The sequence below is a fragment of the Eschrichtius robustus genome, chromosome 8, assembly GCF_028021215.1.
Source record: "Eschrichtius robustus isolate mEscRob2 chromosome 8, mEscRob2.pri, whole genome shotgun sequence".
In the NCBI taxonomy this organism is placed as follows: Eukaryota; Metazoa; Chordata; class Mammalia; order Artiodactyla; family Eschrichtiidae; genus Eschrichtius; species Eschrichtius robustus.
In genome coordinates, this window is record NC_090831.1 from 2875328 (window position 1) to 2901385 (window position 26058).

Genomic DNA, 26058 nt, shown 5'->3' on the forward strand with positions numbered 1-26058 from the left:
CGGCGCCCGGTTACTTCATTCTGCGGAAGCACCTGCTCCTCCCAGGATCTCCGAAAGGGTCAACTAGTCATGTACCTGCAGGGCCTGCCCCCAGGTAAGGAGCTGAGATCTTCGAGGGCCTTCCTGGAGACAGACTAACGCACAGCGGGGTATAGAATATTAGCAAATATTAGACACGTGAACAAGTGATGCTGTAACCTTGCTGAAGAACTTCTGAAGGCAGCAGTACATTGCGTCCTGAAGATCGGAGGGTTACTTTTCCTTATGGAAAATCTCTAGCTTGAGATCTCCCTTGGGGGATAGACCTTACAATTATAAAAGAAAAATACTCATTCCAAAAAAATTTTTTTTTTTTACCTGAAATGGCTGGTTAATTGCAGTTAAAAAAATAAAGTAATTTAGATAAAGTGTAATAGAAAGGAAGACGTATATTGTTAGATTTCAGGAGCTAGGATATTCTAGTTTCCTACCTAAGAGCAATCTAAAGATATTCATTCATCACGGATCTTAATAATGAAGGAATTATATCTAAGTTGTGCCCCGTCACTTCTAAAAGGGATTTATACTTCCTTGGACGAAAAGGTCCATATGTTCTGTGACCAATAAATTAAAAAGGACCCACTGCTTCCTGTTGCATCCCTAGGGCCTGGGCCCCATGCCTGGTGTGGCCTGGACAAACAACAGATATTTGCTGAATGAATGAAATGAATGAAAGAAACAGCACAACTACAGCGAAGAGCATGAAAAGCAAAGGCCCCAGAAGAACAGAAGGCATTGTGGGGATAAAGCCTCTCGTGGAGGGCGGGCGTCCTGACAGCCAGAGAAAACAAGAAACATGAATGGAGCCCAATTATCCGCTCAAAGGAAACAGGCAAGAGTGACGTGAGCTGTCAGAGCATCAGGGAAGCGAAGGCCCAGAACAGCCGAGACTTGAGAAATTACACAGGATGACAGCGGGTGTTTCAATTCTGCTCCAAGTGAGAACCAGGAAGGGCGAGGTCCGCCGCTTGCCTGACCCTGGGAAAGACAGAGTGAGAGCCGGCGCCTTGATGCCTTTCTGTTACCTCTTCCTTATGGAGACGAATGATTGTCCCAGTGGAAGGATGGAAGAAGTGTAACGGAAAGGAGACCACCATCCAGGATGGGGGGTGGTGACCGTGGGATCCTACCCACTTGGCTGCTTTCAAGAACAAGGAAACTCCAGTCCCTACAGCCAACAAAATCTCAGTTTGAGGACCTGAAAAATGTGAGGAGTCAAAAAGAAAGGAAAATATGCATGGACTCTGTTAAGGATGGAGGAGGAACCCTGAGGCAGAGCAGCAAGGTGGTGAGAAGCGCAGATGCCAGAGCCCCCGGCCCAGCCGGGTTCGGGCCCAGCTCCGCCACTCCTCTGGGGTGTGATCTGGGCGACTTTGCGAATGCCTGTGCCTCAATTTCCTTCCCTGTAAATATGGGATAATAACAGTGCCCACCTCAGGATAATTAAGTGCATTCGGTGAGTTAAAATGTGACACACAAGTTCTTAACAGGTGAAGAACCTGTTTTTATAACAGGGAAGTCAGGTAAACATGGAAGAAACAGAGGACACGACACCTTTCTGATGGGCTATAATATCATCACTTGAAAGGATGCTGCAGAAGCATCCTTAAGGGCTTTTTTTTGCATCTTAACCCAGTCAAAGGTGTTTAGGCACAGGGAAGGGGTAAAAGAAATCAAAACTACATCAGCTCTGGCATCAACATCCAACCAGAGGCTGACATTCATTACGATTCAGGATTTTGTCGAGCATTTCTTTCTGAACATTATCTTTGGAAGACAGGCTAGTTTCACTATAAGGAAATGATAGTAAGAAAATAAAAGTTACGTGTGTGTGTGTGTGTGTGGTGAGTAAAGCACTGGAGATGTTCTCCATCATACAGTAAAGGGTGAACTGGATGAGAGGGTATCCATGAACCAGGACGCAAGCTCGGTTCAAAAGCAACCTCATGTTACATGAACACAACATTGTAAATCAACTATACCTCCATTAAAGAATACATTTTATTTTACTCTGGCTATTAAAAAAATTTTTTTAAATAATTTTAAAGAAAGCAACCTCATCTTCTCGGCTGACCTATACTCTCTCATGCATCACCCCCTCATCCAAATGTTCCTGACACCTAATCAGGGGCACCACGAGAAGGGAAGGGCTCCGCTAACTGGTCTTGTCTTTGCTCGCCTGGAATCATCCAAACCCATGGAAGGTAGAGGCAGGATCTCAGGCCCTTTCTGGAACCCACAGGTATATATATGGCATGTGAGTTCAGAAATCCGTTAAACAAATATCTATAAAATCCAACTATGGACAAGGCCCTATAGCAGAACCTTCGAGATGGGGAACGTGAAGGTGGAGAGACTTGGCTTTGATTCCAATTTCACCACCGTATGACCTCTCTGTGATTTCCAGGCAAGCACTGACCCTCTCCTGCCCCGGTTTCCCTATCTGGAGCTTTGACGACTAGATGAAAACATCAGACTTGCAGGAGGATTTCTAGCACAGGACTCCAAGGTACCATCATCATCACTACTATTGATCTTCACAATAATCATGCAAGATCCGTGTATACAAACGAATAATCTATACTGCACGCTGGTTACTAACTTGCCTGCTGTCACAGGGCAAGATGAATCAAGAGGTAGAACAGCAGCCCCAAGCCTGGCCGCCCCCAGCATCTGGTGACGTCGGATCAGCTCCCTGAAGGGGAACATCGAAAACAAGACCATCTTTTTGCATCTATTTTACCATCTCCAGCAAATGACATTCTTTTCTAATTTTGGTCTTCTCTACTCGGCAAACAGAGTCTTCCATGCGATACTGGGGTTTCTGAAATGGTCTTGGCTCCACATCTTTCTTCTACGCTTACACTGTTCCTAGGGGGAAAAAAAAGCACTCCACCAAATACAGTTGTGCACATTAAAACTGCAGCCTAATAACCAAAACTTTTGGTCTAAAGAAAACCAAGAGAAGCAACCAAAGCAGAAAAGATCTGTGACGGGGTGACAGGACCACGGGAGGCTGGGGACCAGAAGGCATCCCTCGATTCAGGGAGCCGAGTTGCTGGATTTCCGAGTCTCCTTCTGAACTGGGGACTGACTCCGTTTCTGGAGTTCACAATACCAGGGATCGTGGGCGATGCTTTGATCACATCTCAGGAGGCCTGGCTGTGTGCACACACGGCCCCGTCTCCAAAGAAAACACAGTCCCAGCTCATGTGCAGTGACTTTCCTACGTGGATTTCAAACCTCTCCACTCCTCGGGGCATCTCTGCTCAGCTGTGGTCTGCTGAGTGGAGCAGGACAGGGCTGGACCACTCAGCTTCAGTGCTGAGCAAGAATGACAATCAGATGCAAGTTGTTTAAAATGAGAAAAGGCCGAACTTCCAAAAACCACAATTCTCTGAAACCTCACATCTCAAAAAATATTATCAAGAAAAAGCTGAACATAGAATTCCCATACTATTAAGCAATTCCACTCCTAAGTATATGCCCAGAGGAACTGAGAGCAGAGACTCAAACAGATATTTGCAGACCCATGTTCCTTGCAGCATTAGTCACAACAGCCAAAAGGTGAAGGCAGACCTAGGGTAGACTGACAGATAAAGTGATAAACAAATGTAGTTTACAGACAACAAAATATAATTCAGCTATCAAAAGAATGAAACTCTCATACATGCTACAACCAAGATGAACTTTCAAAACACTATACTAAGTAAACCAAGCCAGGCACAAAAGGACAAATATTGTATGAGTCCACGCACACGAGGTACCTAGAAAAAGGCAAACTCACAGAGAAAGAAGAGAGTAGAAGAGAGGTTACCAGGAGCTGGGGGAATTCTTGCTTAATGGGTACAGAGTTTCTGTTTGGGATGATAAAACATTTTTCAAATAGATAGTGGTGAGAATTGCACAACACTGTGAATGTACTGAATGCTATTGAAACACACTTAAAAATGGTTAAAATGGTAAATTTTATGTTATATATATTTTACCCTCATAAAAAAATATATTTTTTAAATACTGTCAAGAGTAATTAATTCCAGCTATTGCAAAGCCTCCCACTTTCCAAAGAAGACACATCCCTTTTGCAGCTTGCTGCTAGGAAATGTCTGAAGCATTTTTAACAACCGTCACACAAAAATAAGCTGCTTAGGTTAGGAATGAGCTAACAGAAACCAGGGCATTAAATCCTCTTTGCCAGAGAGAAGGAACAGGTCAAGGAAAGTCATGGCAGATCTTTTATTCTAAACATCAGGTCCCTTGCAAAGGACCAGATCAAACACCTCACAGACACCTAAGGCCTAGAGTTGGAGCACCTGGATGCGTTCAAGATTAAGGAAGCAAGAAAGAACAGCGCTCTGTCCCTGTCAAGTGCTGTCCCGTATCCCAAGCTGTCTCGTTAGGAAGAACTTCCGGCGCGGAGGTGGGTCAGGAGAGGAGGGATGGCTCAGGGATGCAGGAGGGCCCCCTTCACCCCGGGCAGGACAGGCTGCAGGCTCCTGCAGGCTGTGCAGACCCCGGCTTGGGAGGGGGCAGAGCCACCGCACCGGGAGGGCACCGGCCTCTGTGCTGCACAGCTGGATGCTGTGAAGCCCAGCCAGCGCACACAAACAGGCACAGGGACACGCGGGGCCGCAGGGGTGCCAAAGGAAGGCTGAGCGTGCGGCACCTGGATGCACTTGAAAGAGAGCGAGAGACCTGCGCTTTTCTGCCCCACGTCACAGACCTGGGAGCACAGGCTCCCTCCAGCCCCAGACCAGCCGCTTCCACGTTTCCATGGGAAATGGCCGTGCAGCCTCACATACAAACACAGCATGCTGGCCTCTTTTGCAAACTGCCTGCTCCTGCTCTTTGCCAGTTTTTCTATTCGATTGTTTCTCTCAGGTATAGGATTTGTTACAGTAAACTAAGGATACTAATACTTTGCACGTTATACGCACTGCAAATATTTTTCCCGGGCCAAAGTGTGCCTTTCAGTGTTTTAGATGCTGTCTGTTAGGTTTGTACGGCAATCTGTGTGTTATGGACTCAAACATCTTTCCTTTATGGTTGTGCTAAGTCTTACTTAGGAAGTCTTTTCTCAGCCTGAGTGTATGAAGATTCTCACTACTCATTAATTCTTCTTCTTTTTTTTTAAATTTTTATTGGAGTATAGTTGATTTACAATGTTGTGTTAGTTTCTGGTGTACAGTACAGTGATTCAGTTATACACATACATATTTCCATTCTTTTTCAGATGCTTTTCCCATATAGGTTATTAGAGAATATTGAGTAGAGTTCCCTGTGCTATACAGTAGCTCCTTATCAGTTATCTATTTTATATATAGTAGTGTGTATATGTCAATCCCAACCTCCTAATTTATCACTTCCCCCCACTTTTCCCCTTTGGTAACCATAAGTTTGATTTCAAGATCTGTGTAAATGTCCATCGATAGATGAATGGATAAACAAGATGTGGTACGTATATACAATGGAATATTACTCAGCCATGAAAAAGGATGAAATCATGCCATTTGCAGCAACATGGATGGACCTAGAGATGATCATACTAAGTGAAGCAAGTCAGACAGAGAAAGACAAATGTCATATGATATTACTTATATGTGGAATCTAATAAAAAATGATACAAATGAGCTTATTCACAAAATAGAAACAGACTCACAGATCTTGAAATCACTAATTCTTATTATTAGACAAAATAAAAAACATTTTGTTTTCCACTTTTAGTCAGTCACTCCTGAAATTGATGGTTGTGGATCACATATGGTAGGGATCCAGTTTGCCCCTGAAATTGATGGTTGTGGATCATACATGGTAGGGATCCAGTTTGCTTGCTAGAATCGATGGCTGTGGATCATACATGGTAGGGATCCAGTTTGCCCCCTGGAATCGATGGCTGTGGATCATACATGGTAGGGATCCAGTTTGCCCCCTGGAATCGATGGCTGTGGGTCATACATGGTAGGGATCCAGTTTGCCCCCCATCCCCCATGTCCACCACCCCTGGAGGAGTCATGGGCCCCCTGTCCTCAGGGCTCTACCACAGCTTCTCTGTGCTGTACTGAGTTTCCGTAACTGTCTGGGTCTCTATGGGATGTCTATTTGTCTATCCTTGAATCAATAACATGCTTTCCTAACTGTGATGCCTCATAAGCAGCCTTGCTACCTGATGGTGCAAATCACCCTTTCCTGCCTACATGTGCTTTGCTCATCTTCAAATTTGTCTTTGCTGTTATGGAGTTTTCACATGTCTGTATTAGAGGTAGGAACCATCTATCAGGTCACACCAAACGCTTCAAAACTTGCTTGCAACTGCATTCAATTTAAAGATAAACTTGGGAAGACGTAACATCTTCACTATTTAAGTCTTCTCATTTGTGATCGTGGGATAACTCTCCACTTATATAGGTCTTTTTTATGTCCCTTAAAAACATCTTGGAATGTCAAGTAATCTAGTTGAATTTATTTCTAGATACCTTATCATTTTTGTAATTATGTAAGTGGGATTTCTATTTGCATTACACTTCCTGATTGTTTTCTACCGTTGCACAAGGTATTTTTACATTTTATCTGTTGATCTCACCTATCTACCAGCTTGAAGAACTCATTTATTTTAAATGGATTTTCTATTTGGATACTATTGGGCTGGCCAAAAAGTTCGTTCGGGTTTTTCTGTAAGATAATATCATTTGCAAAGAGGCACCAATTCCATTTCTTCCTTTTGGTGTTTGCACTTCTGGTTCTGTGTTTGTTTTATGACACTGGTGAAGACCTCTTGTGACAGCAGGCCTTTCTGTGCCATTCCTGACTTTCACGGACATGACTCTAATATTTCTCCACCATGGATGCTGGGTGCTGTATATCTTCGACAAACAGACTTTAAACAGGTTACAGAGGTTTCTTTTTACTACAGACAGTCCCTGACTTAATGGTACTTCCACTTACGATTTTTCGACTTTAACATGGTGAGAACGTGAATCGCATTCAGTAGAAATCGTACTTCGAATTCTGCATTTTGATCATTTCCCGGGTTAGTGACATGCTGTCCGACCCCTTCTCGTGACGCTGGGCAGGGAGCCTCAGCGCCCAGCTCACGAGGGTAAACCACTGATACACTTACAACCAGTCTGGACCCAGACAACCATTCTGCCTGTCACTTCAGTACAGCATTCAATAAATTATGTGAGAGTGTCGACACTTTATTGTAAAATAGGTTTGTGTTAGATTTCGCCCAACTGTAGGCTAATGAAACTGTTCTGAAAACATTTAAGGTGGGCAAGGCTAAGCTATAGTGAGTTAGGTGTATTAAATGCATTTTTGACTTAACGATATTATCAAATTGCAATCAGTTTATAGGGATGTAAGTCAAGAAAGATCTGTACTGGTTTAGTAGGAGTTTGGTTGTTACTGTTTGTTTTGTATTATGTGAGTGGAGAACTGTATTAAATAACTGTCTCCGGTACGATGACCATTTTCTTTCCTTTAATCTTTTCATGTGTTAAATGTGTTCATAGTCTAATGATGGGAAAGCATCCTTGCATTATTATAATAAATCCAATTTGGTCATAACATTTGTTTGTTCTGTGTTTTATTTAAGATAAACTGTTAAACGTGATTGCTCAATGCTTTCCACAGACTTTTTGGTTGTATGTTAAAATGTGAAATAGGCCCGTACTTGGATTTCTTGGACTGTCTCTTACAAAACTACAGAACGTTATAAAATGAGTGGGAGAGCTCTTCTCTCTCTCTCTAGCCACTGGCATAAAAAGAGAAATTATTTGTTTTTTGAAGGCTCTGTGACACTCATTTGCAGAATTCCCTGAGCATCTCTGAGGAGGTATTATTTTCTGACTCCATTCTGCCAGATCTTTATTAAAATTTTATATTCCTCCAAGCGTCAACTATGTTTTGTTTCTCTCTTTCAACTATTCTTCTTTATTCCTTCAGGATTCTCCACCTACAACTTTTGAGTGCTGTCTGTACTCACAGAGCTATATTTTCCATCAGGTCACATAATGTTTAATTCACACAGCACAGAAGAAACCAAATTCTCGGTTTTCTTCGGTAATCTCTAGGCTATTTCTCCTTTCAGATGCAATCAGGTTTTTGTTTTTGTTTTTTTTTTAAGACTTTATTTTTTTTAGAGCAGTTTTAGGTATACAACAAAATTGAGAGGGGGATGCAGAGTTTCCCATTTATCCCGTACTCCCTACATATGCATAGCCGCCCATGAGCACCATCACTCACTAGAATGGTACATTTTTTTTTTACCAAGGATGAACCAACACTGACACATCATAATCACACAAAGTCCACAGCGGACTTCAGGGTTCACCTTTGGTGAACCTTGGTACATTCCATGGGTTTGGACAAATGTATCCATAGTGATATCGAGCATTCTAACATCACACACAGTGTTTTCACTGCCCTAAAATCCTCTCTGTTCTGCCTATTCATCTTCCCCCACTGTTGCCTCTGTCTCCATAGTTTTCCCTTTTCCAGAATGTCATTATAGTTGGAATCATACAGTATGTAGCCTTTTCAAACTGGTTCTTTTACTTAGTAATATGCATTTAAGATTTTCTGTGTCTTGTCATGGCTTGATAGCTCATTTCTCTTTAACACTGAATAATATTGCACCACAGTTTATTTACCCATCACCTACTGAAGGACATCTTGGTCACTTCCACCTTTTGGCAATTATGATTGAAGCTGCTATAAATATCTGTGTGCAAGATTTCAGGTGGACATAAATTTTCAACTCATTTGAGCAAATACCAAGGAACATGAATGGCTGTCTCATATGGTAAGAGGATGGTTAGTTTTGTAAGAAACTATCAAACCGTCTTCCAAAGTGGCTGCACCATTTTGTAGCCCCACCAGCAATGATGAGAGTTCCTGTTGCTGCATAGTCTCTCCAGGATTTGGTGTTGCAATTTTGTCTGTATATTTCTGCAATACATTAATTATCCATTTCCCTCATACGTTCACATTTATTGGCATAAAGTTGTTCACGGTTTTCTCATTTTACGATACTTTTTTATCTCCGACCTGCTCCTCGTATGATTTTCTTGCACGTCCTTCTTCCTCAAGAGGGTCTGTGATTTTGGTAGATTTTAGGAAACACTGGCTTTAGTTCTGTTTCTGTCTATTGATATTTTCTTCATCGTTTCAATGATTTCTGATCTTAACTTTTATAATGACTTCCTTCTACATTCCTTAGAGTTATTCAATTTTCATTCTTCTAATTTCAATTTTTCCTCCTTTTAAAGATTAGAAATTTAGTCTTGAATACCATTTTGCAGCATTTTATAATTTCCAAGCTGTAGTACATGCCTTTTTCATTCAGTTCTAAACGACTGATATTTTCATTGTGATTTCCTCTCTAACCATGAGTGAAGTAAGGAGGTATTGTAATGTTTCCACAATATGTTTACATATTTTCTTTTGAACTTTTTCTGTTGACTTCTGATTTAATCACACTGGGTCAAAGACCGTGGCATGCATGAAACAGATTGCTTACAATTCAGTTCAACTTTCCATATATGGTCAACTTTTTTAAAAGTTATACAGATTTTAGAGAAGAATCAAGTGTTTGTCTGTTGGGTGCAGGGTTCTACGTATTTCTACTAATTTGAACCTGCTAATACTGTTAGAGATATCCTAGAAGTATTATATACAAATAATACTATAACACTACTATAATTATATATAAATAATACTCCTTGTATTTTATATTTTCTGTTTGACATCCTTTTTTGTTCACATCTGGCTTTTCGTCCTTTTCTGCTTGATGTGGGTTGTTTTTATAAACTGTAGATTCCCTTATATTTTTTTCTGCTAGGTTAGAAACTACAGATTATACACATATTCTTTGAGTAATTACAGTCAATATTTTAGTTGCACCTAATATTTTAAAATACGTAACTATCTTTTTTTCTAATGTAGTCTCAAGTCATTTTACATTCCTTTTATCCTAACTAGGGTCTTATTATGATTCCATCACACGTTTAACACTCATTCCCAATGGCTAATTAACCAAAGTTTTAGTTTAACCTAGTTTTAACAATTCACATAGAATTCAACTTATGACACAGCATTTCCTTCTCGGCCGTTACTCTTTTCATGCTCCAGGCCTTCCTCACCACCCACATTTCTTCTTCTGGAAGTAAAACTTTTAATCATTCTTTTAGTGAGGACTGCCAGTAATAAATTGCCTCAGCCTTCATCTGAAAGCTTTGTTTTGCTTTCACAAGATGTTGGTATAAAATTTTAGACGGACAGTTCTTTTTCCCTCAACACCTTAAAAATCTCCTGCATTGTCTTCTGGCTCCTCCTGGGCCCAAGTCGGCCATCCATCCAATGGCCATTCCTGGGTTGTGAAATCTGCTGTTTCCCTTTCGATTTTCTCTTGTCTTCCATTTTCTGGAATAATGCTAAATGCTTTTAGATGTGGATGAACCTTCATTTTTCCTCTTAGTTCTCTGAGTGCGGTTGGGGGGCTCTGTTTCCTCATTTCTGGCCCGTTCTTGGCCAGCATCTCTTCAAACCCCACCCCCATTCCCTCCACTCTCCTGTCCTCAAGCGTGTCTAAATGACCGTGTCCAATGGCCCGTTCACGTTTTCCCAGGACTCTCTGGGCTAGAGGGAGGTGATTCCAGCTCATCCATTCTCTTTAGACCAAATCCAGCATTTTGGAAATGCCAATGGCTATTCATCTCATTTCCAAAATTTCTCAGGGACTCTCTCTCACACACCCCGTTCTTGCTTCATTTCTTCCCATTGTGTTTCACAGTTTCTTGTCCTCTCTAGTGGATGTTATTCTTGCTTTCATCTCCAGGGCATTACAAACACACTTATCTGCACGTGTAAAGGGGCAATCTCTCGATCCTAGGAGCTGCACTGCCTAGTAGCAGACTGCTTCCCATGCTGGGAACACCGGCGTGCAGTGGCACCTGGGCTGGGCTGTGCTTGTGCGTCCCCTGCCCACCCTCCCGTGTGCTGGGGTATTGGGACGCTCAGGGACCTCCTCAGGGAAGGCTGCAGTGCTGCGGGGCCATGCCAGCTGCCTGGCCGTAGGTCCACATGCACTGTTTTCCAGGGTCTTTCAGGAGGGGGCGTGCCCCACCCCAGCTCCCAGCGAGCTGCAGGAGCTTGGCCCCTACTATTCCCTGGGACCTGAACCGCTGCCGTCGGTGGTGGCTTTGGGACCTGCAGCCTGTTGGGCACGGGTGTCAGCACTGCTCACTGCTCTGGGGGCATCTCCGTCCTGTGTCTGAGCCAGGCTGAGTCCTTTTGATTTTCCCGTTTTATGTGCCATGTGTGCAGAATTACTGAAGACTGGAGGGAAAGGTGGTCAATGTCATGATGGCTTAAAAGCCTGAACTGTCTGGGGAGCTGAGTTCAGCCTGGAGTCACGTCCGCTCACTCCCCCAGGCCCAGCCGCAGCTGCTGAGACACGCAAACCCCAGGTCACTCACTGTAACCAGTGAGATGTAATAAGTTAAGATTTCCCTGAGTTTCAAAGCCGACGTGATCAAAATGGTACTCCTCTCGCATCACCTTGTGTGAGAGTTTTCTAAAAGGGCACCCTAAAATTATGCTTGACACAGGAAATCCCGACAGCTTTTATAAATCTTCTGATGCTTGAGAAAACATCCTTTTGACTTCATGGCCAGCTCCCAGACTTCATTTTTGCTAAATGTCATCCTCTTTCTCCTTAGGCAATTAAGAAAATCTGATTATTCTAATTCCTACCAGCTCTAAACCCTACAATTTCTGATACTTAAACTCTCTAATAATCTCAACCACCAGCCATGTGTGCTTTTCCGGTCCCAATTCTCTTCCTAAGCCCTGTCCTACATCAAAGCTTGGGTTTATTAGACCTAAGTTACCAGACCTTGTAACCATTTAAGACATTCCCTTCTTCCCCATGGTGATCCCATCAGAAACTAACCAGAAGGAACAGAAGGAAGCCTAGGAAAGTAGAGAACTGCCAAGAGTACCTACACGCAAAACTAGCTTAAGTGCAAATAAAAATGCCAAAATCAAGAGGGCCCCACCATGGAGGGGCCTCTAAGGCTGCCTTGAAGTTGAATCCTGGGAAAATTCACATGAAATCTATCTGGAAGTTTTGGTCACTGAAGTTGGTTCATTGAAAGAAACTATATGAAGATGTCATAACCAAGTATTTCTCTTTTATAGAATTTATTTTCCTTAAAGGGGAAAAGAAGAGCTAAGATCAGCATCTTTTTGTATCAGAGCCAAGAATAGTTTCTTAGAATACAAAGCCTAGCATCGCTGCAAAGCTGTAGTGAGAGTCAGGGCATCTCTGTCCGGGCGCTTTTGTGACTCCGTCCTTACCTTGGTGATTCGCCAGCCGGTCGGGCGGCGCTGGGAAGCCAGGTCCTGCCAGATCTCCAGGACGGCGAGGAGATGTCTGCTCCACCTGGCCCTGGAGAGACAGGTGCGGAAAGGCTCTGGTCAAAAGAAGCACTTCACACGGGTCACATCCACCACCCCCAGCATTTCTTTTCTTTCTCCCCCCATTTCTTACTTTTTCAATTTATTTACTTTTTTAGTTTTAAACGACAGTTGTTTAAAATAACGCTGTAAAAGGAAAGTTAATCACAAAAAGGGACAGCCTGCTGGCTAGGGAGTTGGAAGAAAAAGTTACTCTTTGTTTTTGGCTTAAATTGCTTTCCCTGAATAGCAATTCAAGAAGAACTACTGTCAACTGCAGGGTTTAAGCCATGAATGTAAAGAATTAGTATTCCATGGAGCACAGGCAATCTCCTGTAACAATTACTGGTGATCAAGCCCTAGGCGGTCTGTTACCTGGGAAGGAAATGCCCAGCGACTGTTTTATAATTGGACCCTCCACAGAGCATCCGGAGCTCAGTGGCACTGCAGAAAGAAATTTTCCTAATAGTATAGATTTATTCAGATTAAAATTTTTTCCTACATCAGTTTTAATAAGTTGTATTTTTATAGGCATTTGTCGAATCTAAAGTTCCAAATTTATTGGCATATTATTCATAACATCCTCTGATTTTATTTTACTATCTGAAGAGATGTCACCATAATTTTCCTGTTACTGGTTGTTGGTGGGATCGTTCTTGATTTGTTTCACTGATTAGTGGGAAATACATTTTATTGATATTTTCAAAGAATAATCTTTTAGCTTTTTTGATCCTCTCTATTGTATTTTGTTTCTATTTCAGTATTTTTTTTTTCTAATTTTATTGGAGTCTAGTTGATTTACAATGTTGTGTTAGTTTCAGGTATACAGCACAGTGATTCAGTTATATATATACATACATTCATTATTTTTCAGATTCTTTCCCCTTGTAGGTTATTACAGAATACTGAGTAGAGTTCCCTGTGCTATACAGTAGGTCTTTGTTGGTTATCTATTTTATACATAGTAGTGTGTATATTCAGTGGCATTTTTTAGACCTCAGGTGAGGAGAAAAATTTTCGGCAAAAGTTAAAACAGCAACATTAAAACCAAGCCCACAACTCCAGAAAAACATCTTCACGGGATTATAATCAAGCCAATGAAAGATACATTAAAACATGGACAAAGAAAATGGGCCTGTAAAATATTTACATACTTAAAATAAAGTATTAGCGGTGATTAACTTGGGCTGCAGAGATGACAGATTTCTCTGGCAGATTTAAGAAGCTTTTGTAATTTTTATAAATGCACATGTATTGCCTCTGTAATTGGAAAGGTTTTAGAACTGTGTCAGAAAGTATAAGATCTGTGTGGAAAATCTATTAATATTAATAAAAATTGACACAAGTACAAGTAGCTACCTTCAGCATCCTGGTACCACAAAGCTCCGCACATGGAAAGTGCCCCCCACCCCCCCATGGGTGCCGGCATGGCGTGGAGCTTATGCTGCCAGCCGAACTCCCATTTCATAGATGAGGAAGCTGAGGCATGGAAGGAGCGTCCACCCACTATCACCCCGTGGTTAGGGGCAGCCCTGGGACTGGACCCCAGGCAGCTGGGCTCCAGAACCCAAGTGCCTTCCAGCCCAAGCTACTCACACAAGAAACTCCAAAAAAGCACATTATTCTGACAGGACACTTTATGGCCTGAATGCTCCCCCCACCCCCCGGCCAGTGGCTTCTGCATCCAGAGCCCTGGCCTGCCCGGGTGTGGCAGAGGATGGGTGATAACTCCACTGTGTGCCCACAGGTGTGGGTCTGGTCCACACTCCGCTGGGGTCACTCCCAAGAGAGGGAGGGCAGAGTGGGGAGCAGCCCGGATAGAGTCCAGAAGGGAGAGAAGATGCTTGCTACCCGGGAAGCACAGCCGCCTTCACACCTTCCTCCAGAAAACCTAGGAAAACTGAACAAAGACCTCTGGTAGGGGAGAGATTTTCACGTGCTTCTCTCTCTCTGCTCTCCCCCTTCAAAAGGAATAGCTCTCTTTTGGCTTTTTTAATCACAGACATAATGCTTGCTAGTTAGGAAAATCTAGATGCTAAAGAAAAGTATAAAGACAAAAATGAAAATGAACCTCTCTTCTCTCACTCAAGGATGTTATCCTACCAGCAGTTTTTGGGCTGTTCTTTCAGAGAAAAAAAAAAAAAAATGCACACACAGAGAGTGTGTACAGATGCAATGTTTGAATTATTTATGGATAGCGTATATGTTATATTTGAATCACATGGGGGTTACAAATGATTCTGATAAAAAATGGAATCACAATCATGACACCTCCTGTTAATATTTTAACGTAGCTTTCTGAAATTTTCCATGGCAACAAACATTCCCCATCAGCCCCTTCATAATTCTAGCATACCCCATTAAGTAGCTGTGTAACACGATTTCTTTCATTAATACCGTACTGGCGAACGTACAGTTTGTTAAGAAAGTAAGGTTTTGATTGGGAGAGAGGAGAGGGATTAGTTTGGAGAACATGGTGTCTGGGAGGCAAGAGTGATGCCACTAAGACTGCCCCCCTCCCCCGCCCGCAAGGTGCTGAAGGTGGAGCCGGGCGGTCAAGGTCAGAGAACAGGGTGGTCCCCCCAGCCTAGGCGATTCAGCAGTCTCCCCGTCCGGGGTCACCCCACCTATTTTCAGCACCTCCGCAGCCCAGTGTTTCTCCATCCAATTGGCTCTTTACCATCGGAGAGAAATATTTTTTCCTTCTTTTCCAAATCTTAAAACCGCCCATATAAATTTCTGGAAATACAAAGCAGATACAAAAATTAGCCTAAATCCCATGACAGCAGGGTAAGGTAGCATTCTCCTGGACTTTGCACCTTTACTATGCATAGCTGGACACTGCGGAAATCACATGGTGTAAACAATTTTGTGTTTTTTCCCCAATTTACGTCACAAGAGGTTATTTTAAAACCTTGGTAAATATCATTTTTTCAGATTCTAAACTACTCTCAGGAACACTTTCAGTCATTTGCAAACTTCAGGTAACATAAATACAATCAAACAAATACCTCTGTGCATAAAACCTTGTACACATTTCTGATTATTTGCTTAGGATCCCCAGAGGTAGAAGGACTAGGTCAAAAGTTATGTGCTTTTTTTTTTTTTTGAGTCTAGACACACACTGTCAAGCTCTCCTTCACCCAGCTTACCCTTCCACCTGAAATAGAGACCTGCCCACTTCCCAACATCCCAGGCAGCCAACACTGCGACGGTGACTGTTTTGGAATTTTTATCTTGCCAGTCCCAGAGGCAGGCAGTGGCCTAATCCTGTGGTTTTCACAAGCAGGTCTTAAATACTGAAGTTGGACATTTTTTTCATATGCTTATCAGGCCTTTGTGTTTCTCCTTTTGGACTATCCTTTTTTTGACAGGCCAGCTGGACCAGTGCAAGTGCTCCCAATCGAGCCTCTGTGAAGGAACCTTAGCCCCCATCACCCAGCTGAGGGTTTGGGACCAGCGTCTGGACTCGCTGAGTCAGTTGGCAAATCTGTCAAATGGGCTGCAAAACGCCTGCAGGACGGCTGGGAGGGCACCAGCCCTGAGGTCCTGGACTCCCCAGAAACGTCGGTCTGTTTCTTAATCTTCCAGGATGAGCTCTTTTTGTGCTAAGAAACAAAGTTTGGTCCTCTTTGTAGCAAATACTTTTCCCACCTTGTTTGAGATTTAATTATATTTTTTGATTCTCAGAGTTTAAGTCAATGCAGTCAAGTTTACTGAACTTTTCTTTTGGGCTCATTATTTTACGCTTGAAGCGTCCATTTACATGTTGTCCTGGTTTCTTCCCCGACTGGGTGCATTCTCTCTCATCCCTCTGCCATCTATTTTGGAGGGCAGGAAGAGGTGAGACTAAAAACTGACCAGCCCACGCAGGCCCATTTATCACCCAATCATCCCTCGTGCCTGGTCTGGAAGGTCACTTTCACGTCACACGTTACAATCCATGCACACAGGGGTCTGTGGTCCTCGTTGGTGCCACAGACCTGCTCCTTCCTGGGCTAGCTCCCAGGTTCCCATGCTCACGGCTGCTGGACACGTTTATCATCAGCATATGTTTCCCCCTTTGCTGCTTTTACATGAGCTCCTCAGCCACTTTCTTCTAAACAAGTAGCGTCAAAGTGTCATACGGAAGAACAAATCTGACTCCCTATTGGATCTGTTTCTTTTACTTTAACCTTTGTCCTCTATTGCTTTTGCTTCCAGTTAAGAATGTTGCCGAGAGCCTGAAATATACAGGATAGCGCCCATTCTCAAGGCTCTGACCCTTAAGGGTATAACACTTTTCCATTCCTATAGAAATAAAAAGTTGCAGAACAGAGAGTAACATTCGTCTTGCTGAAGGTTTACAGGAACATCGTGAGCTGACATACGCGGACAGCTGCAAGAACAAAGGATTCCCACACCAAGAAGCCTGCAGCAACCACCACGCCCCTCCCTCACCTGGCCTTTACAAATGCTTTGCTGAAACCCTTCGGGGTAGTTCGGGGTTTTTTGGGGCATAAGCCACCCACCTCCTTGCATGGCCCTGCAGTAAACCTTTCTCTGCTCCAAACTCCAATATTTCAGTATAGTTTGGCCTCACTGTGCATCAGGCACACGGACTTGCGTTTGGTAACAAAAGTTGGCTTAGATTATTTAAACTTCTCATCTGGAATATTTCCTTATATTTAAGTAATTACTACCCATTACTAACACGAATGTTGGGAGTGGACCATCTGACTGAAATCAGACCACACAAGCATCGAGAGTATAAACCAAGACGCTGTGATACCCCACATATTTCAAAGGGTTTGGGGGTCCAGCTGCCCCGAGGCCCTGCTCAAGGCGTTTCTGGGGCTGGGCGTGGCCCGACAGGTAAACAAACACCTCGGTGTCTCCTGTGCACATGCCATTCTGAGAGCCAGTCACCCAGCAACACGCTGCCCTCCTGAGAACACCTCTTTTCAGTGATGTACATAGCAGACCCCACCAAGACCTCTGTTCAGAAGACAAGTAACCTTCTAACCTAATTTAAGGCAACTTTGTCTAAATAGTGTGACCAGATTTAGCAACTAAAAATACAGAACGTTCAGTGAAACTTGAATTTCAGACAAACAACTAATAGTTTTTCTGGTGTATGTCCCAAATATTGCATGGGGCTTATCCTAAAAAAATGTTGTGGTTTATCTGAATATAACTGGGCACGTTCTAGTTTATCTGGCAACTCTACACCTAAAGTACCGTTCGAAATCTGACAGGCTTGCCTGACAAATTACAGCAGTAAGAACAAAATCTCGACAACTGCCTCATTTGTTCATATATAAAACTCCCAGATCGAAAGAGCAGAAGTCAGCATATAGACGCTTCAGACAAGAATTCTATTACCTTGCAAAGCCAAGAGAAACGAAATAGTATGGAAAATGATGGTGTTTGTAAACTAAAGCCAGAGCGTGAAGGCAGCTGGGCCGGAGAAGTTAACCACCGTGGCATAGAACAGAAACTCCCCCACCAGTGCTGGAAGGTCAAGTGCAGAGGAAGCGCACAGTAACACAAACTGGGACGAGGGTAAAGTCTTCTCGCTGGGCTGGCCTGGTCTCCTCCAGGGCTAGTTTGGTCTGTCTGGGGGGGTTCTCCCGTCCCAGGTTGGTGGGCCTCCCTCTTGGGTGAGGAGGTCAGAGCGGCCAGGCCGGGGCCCAGGGCCAGCACTACACAGCCTCCTTGTCTGCAGGAGGCCCAGGGCCGGCAGAGGAAGGCGAGGGTTCTTCTCTGAAGGTGGCCACTAGCCGACGATGCTTCTCTAAAGCACAATCCTTGGTCATAATGCTGTTTACCCCTCGGAGAGGTGGGAGGCTAGGAGCCCCTTCATTAAAGCGGCATGGGTCACTTCACCATTTAGTGCTGGATCCCCAAACCCCTGTGCTTTAGAAACATTTTCCAAAGTCGGAAGCGAGCAAGGCCTAGACACCTTCCTCCTGCAGGGTGACCTCGTGCTAAGTGATCTCGTTCAAGCCTCTCTGAGCCCTGGGAGCTGGTGAGGGGAGAGCCACAGGGCGCGAAGGGGCAGGCAGGAGAGGCCAGACGTGGACCGATTCTCCAGCACGGCCGTGCGATTCCTCTAGAAAGTTCCTTAGCGAGCCCCACTTCTGGGGTCGCATGAATGCCCCCAGGCTTGTTCCTCCGGGCCTCTAGCTGGCTCCAGGCTGGGGCACCTACCTGGCCAGCTCCTCTGGACCCGCCAGTCCCACCCTGGACCTGTCCTCCTCGCCCCCCGGGAGCGCCCACTGCCCACTGCTGAGGCCTCTGCCCATGGAGGGGCTGCGGGGGGGGAACCTGCAGGTTTAAAGCTTACACCTAAAAAGTGCCTCAAGCCGGGGTCAGGACTCCACGGGGCCTGGCGACAGGGACCCTCCCTGTCATTCCCGGAGCATCACGCTAGTCTCACCTGGAGAAACAGGTGAGAAATGCAGACTCCCATGCCCAAGGGCCCTGCTCAGTCCTGACTGGGGGATGGGGCTAGAGTCTGAGCTCCTCACCTTAGGTGATTCACTCACGGGAACATTCCAGGGGCCACAGTCGTGTGCCTCCCCCTCCTGCTCTTTGTGGAGTCCTCACTCACTGTCTGGAATATTCTCTGCCCTCCATACACACCATCTGCTCATCCTCCAGGTCCAGCCCAAAAGGCACCCCCTTCTGGAGCTTTCTGTGACAGTCCAGAGGACCGTGGTCACTTACCCCTCACCCCGCTGCCTTGCTTCAATTAAAGTGAGAAGTTAGGAGGGTGCACCCCTCTTCCCCTAGAGCACCATCCACACTGTCCCCTCCTCCCACCCCCAGCCCGACCCCAGCCTCACTGCCGACTGCTTCTCAGGGAGGCGGTGGAGGTGGAGGCCCCAGGATGGAAGCAAGGCCTCGGAACGCTGTCCTGGGACACACCACCCCCTGCTGGAGGCCAGCAGAACAAGCTGTGTTTCAGCAAAAACCCTGACAATGCAGCCTGGGTGCAGAAAAGACAAGAGGCCAACTGTCAGCTGGCACTCACGTCTAATAAACCCTGGCCTAAGCTGCTGTGGAACAGTACAAGATGCTCAAGAAGAACACTGCTCCAGGGACCAGAAAACGTTCACTGGGCAGATGAGCAGTTCTGGGGTCACCTATGCCTCGGAGAGCAGCTAGGAGAATTTGATGAGACCAGAGTGTAAGAGTCAGCACAGCATCTGCCGGGTAACAAATGGGAATGAACAGGCAAGGACAGACTCTGGGATCAAATCCCAGTTTCCCACCTGCTGGTTAGTCCTGTGACACTGGGCAACTTCCTGCATCTCTGTGCTTCCTTGGGGCAGAATGGTGACCTCACAGGTCGGTTGGGATGATTAAATTAAAATGATGTAAACAAAGCATCTGTCCAGTGACTAAAGCTACCAGCTGTTCAGTGATGGTCAGTAAGCAATGGGGACAAGAAGTCCATAAACAAGATCTCTCTCTAGTGGGCGTCCCAGGGATTTGCCCTCATACCTGCCTGTATACAATCCCTCAGGGACCTGAATAAAGACACAGTAGGTGCCCTTAGTTACCCTGCTAAGTTGAACAAAGATCGACACCAGAGAAAACAGAACGAGAGGAACCGAAACGTCCTCGACCTGCGAGAATGCTCAATCAGAATCTACAAGCAGAAATCTAACACGAATAAACTTAAACACTACAGGACCCAAAACCAACCAGCCAACCAGCCAATAGTGCATGAGAATGGTGTAGGGGAACGGGCAGTCCCAGGACAGCAGCCCGAGGCAGCGGCTAAGACAAAGCCAGAGTGGCTCCCAGCCCCCCCAGCCCTACCGACAGCTGCCCCTCTGCCGAGCAGGGAAAAGACATAATGACAAGGGATCCCCGCTCCAGCTCCTGGCAGCTCTTGGGCCTCCCCCAGGCCTTTCCCACCAGGTAGCCCTCCTGCCCCCTGACGTTGCTGCCTGGAGAAACTGCTGACCCCCAGCTAAGGCACAACAGGCCAACGCTTCTGAAAATCAACATGGGAAATACAAGTGCCATGGCTTCTATCATTTCACACAAGGTGCAGTTAAAGCTGTAAAACAAATCAAAATGGAAATCCACTAAGCTATGAGACTGCTGTCCTAGTGAAGAATAAGCAACTAAATGGCCCAAAGCCCGCTTCTGTCAACGGCATGTATGTCTTACTGTAGAACTTTCAAACATATATAGGTGGGGAGGTGTGATCCAGATTTCATGTTTACCCTCCCCTGAGCCACAGACAATTACTAATTTTTATTAAAAATGGATGTGAAGATTCCAGTTCAAGATGGTGACATAGGAAGATCCTGAACTCACCTGTTCCTACGGACATACTAACCCTACAGCTACACAGGGAACAATCTGTTCCTAAAAAGCCTACAGCTGGCTGAGTTATGCCCACACATCAGGCAAACAAGAAGAAAACCATATCAAGGCAGGAGTGAGGGGCTGGGACACGATCTGGCCATAAACCCCACCCCTGGCCCAGTGATCCACAACTGGGAGAAAACTCGAAATCTGGAGCTTCTCCCAAGGAACAAAGGTTCAAACCCCACATCAGTACCTCAACATTTAAGGTCTGCACCTGAGAGGCAAGCCTGAAAAAACATCTAATTTTGAAAACCAAAGGGGCTCATGTCCCAAGATGCACAGGACTGCAGTGATCTGGAAGGGCCCACGTGCTTGGACTCATCCGTCCAAGAGCCCAGCTCAGAGGTCGGTGCCATCTTCACAACCTCTCTCTGCTGCACTCCAGAGCACCAGCATCTCCTGGAGGGGAGCTTTACATACTACAGGTACCCTGTTTCCAGGTCTGGTGCCCTGGTTTCAGCAGTTGCTGCCCAGGGGATGCCACCTGATTACCTGGCTCTGGCGGCCAGAGGGTCTGCATTCCTGGGATTCACAAGACTCTGGCAATCAGAGAGATGGTTCGTGCAAAGATGCACCCTAGGGCACTGCACAGAGAGCAGATGGAGCCCCAGTATTTGTGACAGCCACCCAGGGGACATCACCAGATAGCCTGTCCAACGGGGCTTACTTTTGGGGCCCCACACGACTGTATATATTTATACACTTTTAAAAGCTAATGCTTGAGGGTCTGGCTTCCAAGCAGCCTTCATTGAGGTGCTGAGATCCTCCCCTTAAACACACTGACAGGTTGTGGTACATCATCAATGGCTGGGAGACATCAAAAATACAATGGGCTCCCGAGAGACGCACACAGGTTTGAGTGATGACCAAGAGCTCGGGTAGGGTTGACAAGAAAACGTATGAAATAATAATTAATCTCACTGAAAGGTAATTATATAGTATAGATACAAATTAGGCACTTATAAATAATTAGTTAAGGGATAACAAGATAAAAAGATGTAAAATATGACATCAAAAACATAAAACGTGGTGGAGGGGGAGAGTAAAAATGCTGAGGTTTATTTAGAATGGGATCAAACTTAAGTTCTTATCAACTTAAAATAGACTGTTATAGATGTAACTTATGTAAGCCTCACAGTAACCACAAAGCAAAAACCTATATAGAAAATATACAAAAGAAAAAGAGAAAGGAATATAAGCATTATGTAAGCACTAAAGAAAGTCATAAATCATAAAGGAAGAGAAGAAAAGAACAGAGAGGAACTACAGAAACAGCCCGGAAAAAAAAAATGGCGGTAAATTCATACCTATCAATAATTAATTTAAATATAAATGGACTAAACCCTCCTATCAGAAGACATGGGGTGGCTGAATGGATAAAAATATAAGAGCAATCTACAGGCTGCCTACAAGAGACTTAATTCACATATAAGAACACACACTGACTGAAAGTGAAGGGATGGAAAAAGACATTTCATACAAATGGAAACCAAAAGAAAGCTGGAATAATTATACTTATATGAGACAAAAGACCTGGAAACAAAGACTGCAATAAGAGACAAAGAAAGGCATCACATAATGATAAAGAGGTCAACCCAACAAGAGGATATAACATTTGTAAATATCTATGCACTCAACACAGGAGTGCCTAACTATATAAAGCAAATATTACCAGACCTAAAAGGAGAAATAGATAGCAATACAATAATAGTAGGGACTTTAATACCCCACTTACATCAATGGCAAGATCTTCCAGACAGATAATCAATAAGGAAACATTAGCCTTAAAAGATACATTAGAATACATGGCCTGTACAGATATATACAGAACATTCCACCTGAAGGCAGCAGAATACACAATCTTCTCAAGTACCCATGGAACATTTCCCAAGCTAGATCTTATGTTAGTCCATAACACAAGTCTTAATAAATTTACAACAGAAATGAGATCAAGTGCTATTTTCTGATCACAATAATATGAAACTAGAAATTAAGTACATGAAGAAAACTGTAAAATTGGCAAATAAGTGGAGATTAAACAATATGCTACTGAACAGCCAATGGTTCAAAGAAGAAATAAAAAAATAAAAAAAATAAAAAAATACCTCGAGACAAATGAAAATGGAAATATAACAAACCAAAATTTGTGGGATAAAGCAAAAGCAGTTCTAAGAGGAAAGCTCACAGTGACACAGGCCTACTTCAAGAAACAGGAAAAGTCTCAAATAAACAACCTAACTTTACACCTCAAGGAACTAGATAAAGAAGAACAAACAAAGCCCAAAGAGAGTAGAAGGCAGGAAATAAAATTTAGAACAGAAATAAATGAAATGGAGACTAAACAGGTGATAGAGAAGATCAATGAAACTAAGATCCCGTTCTTCGAAAAAAAATAAACAACATTGACAAACCGTTAGCTAGACTCAGCAGGACAAAAAGAGGACACAAATAAATAAAATCAGAAATGAAAGAGAAGAGTTTATAACTGATATCACAGAAATACAAAGAAACGTAAGAATCTACCATGAACAATTACACACCAACAAACTGGACAACCTAGAAGAAATGGATAAATATCTAGAAACATACAACCTACTAAGACTGAGTCATGATGAAACAGAAAACCTGAACAAACTTATTACTAGTAAGGAGATTTAATCAGTAATAAAAATCCTCCCAACAAACGAAAGTCCAGGACCACATGGCTTCACCGGTGGATTCTACCAAACTTTCCAAGAAGAATCAATACCAATCCTTCTCAAATTCTTCCAAAAAACAGAAGAGGAGGGAATGCTTCCAAACTCATTTTATAAGGACAGCATTACCCTAATACCAAACAAAGATGCCACAAGAAAAGAAAATTATAAGCTAATATCCCTAATGAACATAGATGTAAAACTCCTCAACAAAATATTAGCAAACCAAATTCAATAATACATTAAAATGATCATATACCATGATCAAGTGGGATTTATTCCAGGGATGCAAGGATGATTCAACATATGCAGATCAGTCAATATGATACACCAAATTAACAAAATGAAGGCTAAAAAAATCATGATCTCAACAGATGCAGAAAAAGCATTTGACAAAATTCAATATCATTTTTGATAAAAACTTTCAACAAAGTGGGTGTAGAGGGAATATACCTCAACATAATAAAGGTCATATATGATATGCCCACAGCTAACATCATACTCAGTGGTGAAAAGCTGAAAGCATTTCCTCTAAGATCAGGAACAAGACAAGGATGCCTACTCCTGCCACTCGTATTCAACATAGTATTGGAAGCAGTAGCCAGAGCAATTAGGCAAGAAAAAGAAGTAAAAGTTATCCAAATTGGAAAGCAAAAAGTGAAACTCACTGTTTGGAGATGCCATGAAATTGTATATAGAAAACCCTACAGTCTCCATCAAAAAACTGTTAGAGCTAATAATAAATGAACTCAGTAAAGTTGCAGGATACAAAATCAATTGCATTTATATATACTAAAAATGAGAAATAAAGAAAATAATCTCATTTACAATTACATCAAAAAGAATAAAGTACCTAAGACTAAATCTAACCAAGGAGATGAAAGGTCTGTACACTCAAAACAATAAGACATTAATGGAAGAAACTGAAGATGCAAACAAATGGAAGATATTCCATGCTCATGGATTAGAGGAACCAATATTGTTAAAATGTCCATATTATCCAAAGCAATCTACAGATTCAATGCAATCCCTATCAAAATTCCAATGTCATTTTTCAAAGAAATAGTACAAATAGTCTTAAAATCTGTATGGAACCACGAAAACCCCGAATAGCCAAAGCAGTCTTGAGAAAAAACAGCAAAGCTGGAGGCATCATGTTCCCTGATTTCAAACCACAGTTGGCTCTCCATATCCGTGGGTCCTACACACGAGGATTCAACCAACTGCGGATTGAAAATATTTGAAAAAAAAATTCCAGGAAATTCCAAACAGCAAACTTGAATTGCTGCACACCAGCAATGCAATACATTTATGTTGTATTTCCAATGGTTTAGATAGTGTTTACATTGTACTGGGTATTATAAGTGATTTAGAGATCATTTAAAGTATATGAAAGGATGTGCACAGGTTATACACAAATACTACACCATTTTATATAAGGGACTTAAATATCTGCAGATTTTGGTATCTGAGAGGGGTCCTGGAACCAATTCTCCATGGATACCAAGGGACAACTGTATATTACAAAGCTATAGTAATTAAAACAATATGATAATGGCACAAAAACAGACACATAGATCAAAGGAACAGAATAGAGAGCCCAGAAATAAACCCATACATATATGGTCAATTATTTATGACAAAGAAGCCAAGAATATACAATGGGGAAAGACAGTCTCTTCAATAAATGATGTTGGGAAAACTGGACAGCTACATGCAAAAGAATGAAACTCAACCACTATCTTATACCATACCAAAAAATTAACTCAAAATGGATTAAAGACTTGAACATAAGACTTGAAATCATAAAACTCCTAGAAGAAAACATAGGTGGTAAGCCCCTTGACTTATGTTAAGGATGTCTTGGTGATTTTTTCAATCTGACACCAAAGCAAAAGAAACAAAAGCAAAAGTAAAAAGTAGAACTATATCATATTAAAAAGCTTTTGCACAGCAAAGGAAACCATCAACAAAATAAGAAGGCACCCTAGTGAACGGGAGAAAATATTTGCAAATTGTATATTTGATAAGGGGCTAACACCCAAAATGTATAAAGAACTTATGTAACTCAACACCAAAACAAACAAACAAACAAACAAACAAACCAAACAAGCCTATTAAAAAATGGGCAAAAAACCTGAATAGACATTTTCCCAAAGAAGATACACAGATGGCCAAAAGGCACATGAAAAGATGCTCAACATCACTAATCATCAGGGAAATGTAAATCAAAACAATGAGATATCACTGTACACCTGTCAGGATGTATTATCAAGAAGACAAGAAATGAGAAGGGTTGGAGAGGATGTGGTGAAAGGAAACTATGCATTGACAGAAATGTAAAATGGTGTAGCTACTATGGAAAACAGGATGGAGTTCCTCAGAATACGAAAAACAGAGCCACCATATGATCCAGCAATTCTATTTCTGGGTATCTAAAGAAGATGAAAACACTAATTTGAAATGATACATGCACCCCCATGTTCACTGC

The 26058-nt window shown here is 43.0% G+C and overlaps 1 protein-coding gene across 8 annotated transcripts in view; it reads right to left on the reverse strand.

Annotated features, from left to right (window-relative positions):
• The window catches only part of GRB10 (growth factor receptor bound protein 10), a 207913-nt gene that overhangs the window by 95727 nt on the left and 86128 nt on the right, over window positions 1-26058 (reverse strand). For 6 of the 8 annotated variants that reach the window (XM_068550222.1, XM_068550223.1, XM_068550224.1 and 3 more), the window contains exon 4: window positions 12400-12490. In XM_068550222.1, the coding sequence (XP_068406323.1) occupies window positions 12400-12490 (91 nt within the window). Of the gene's footprint in view, window positions 1-12399; window positions 12491-15125; window positions 15238-26058 lie in introns of all 8 variants that reach the window. The other 2 variants (XM_068550230.1, XM_068550228.1) reach the window with 1 other exon arrangement.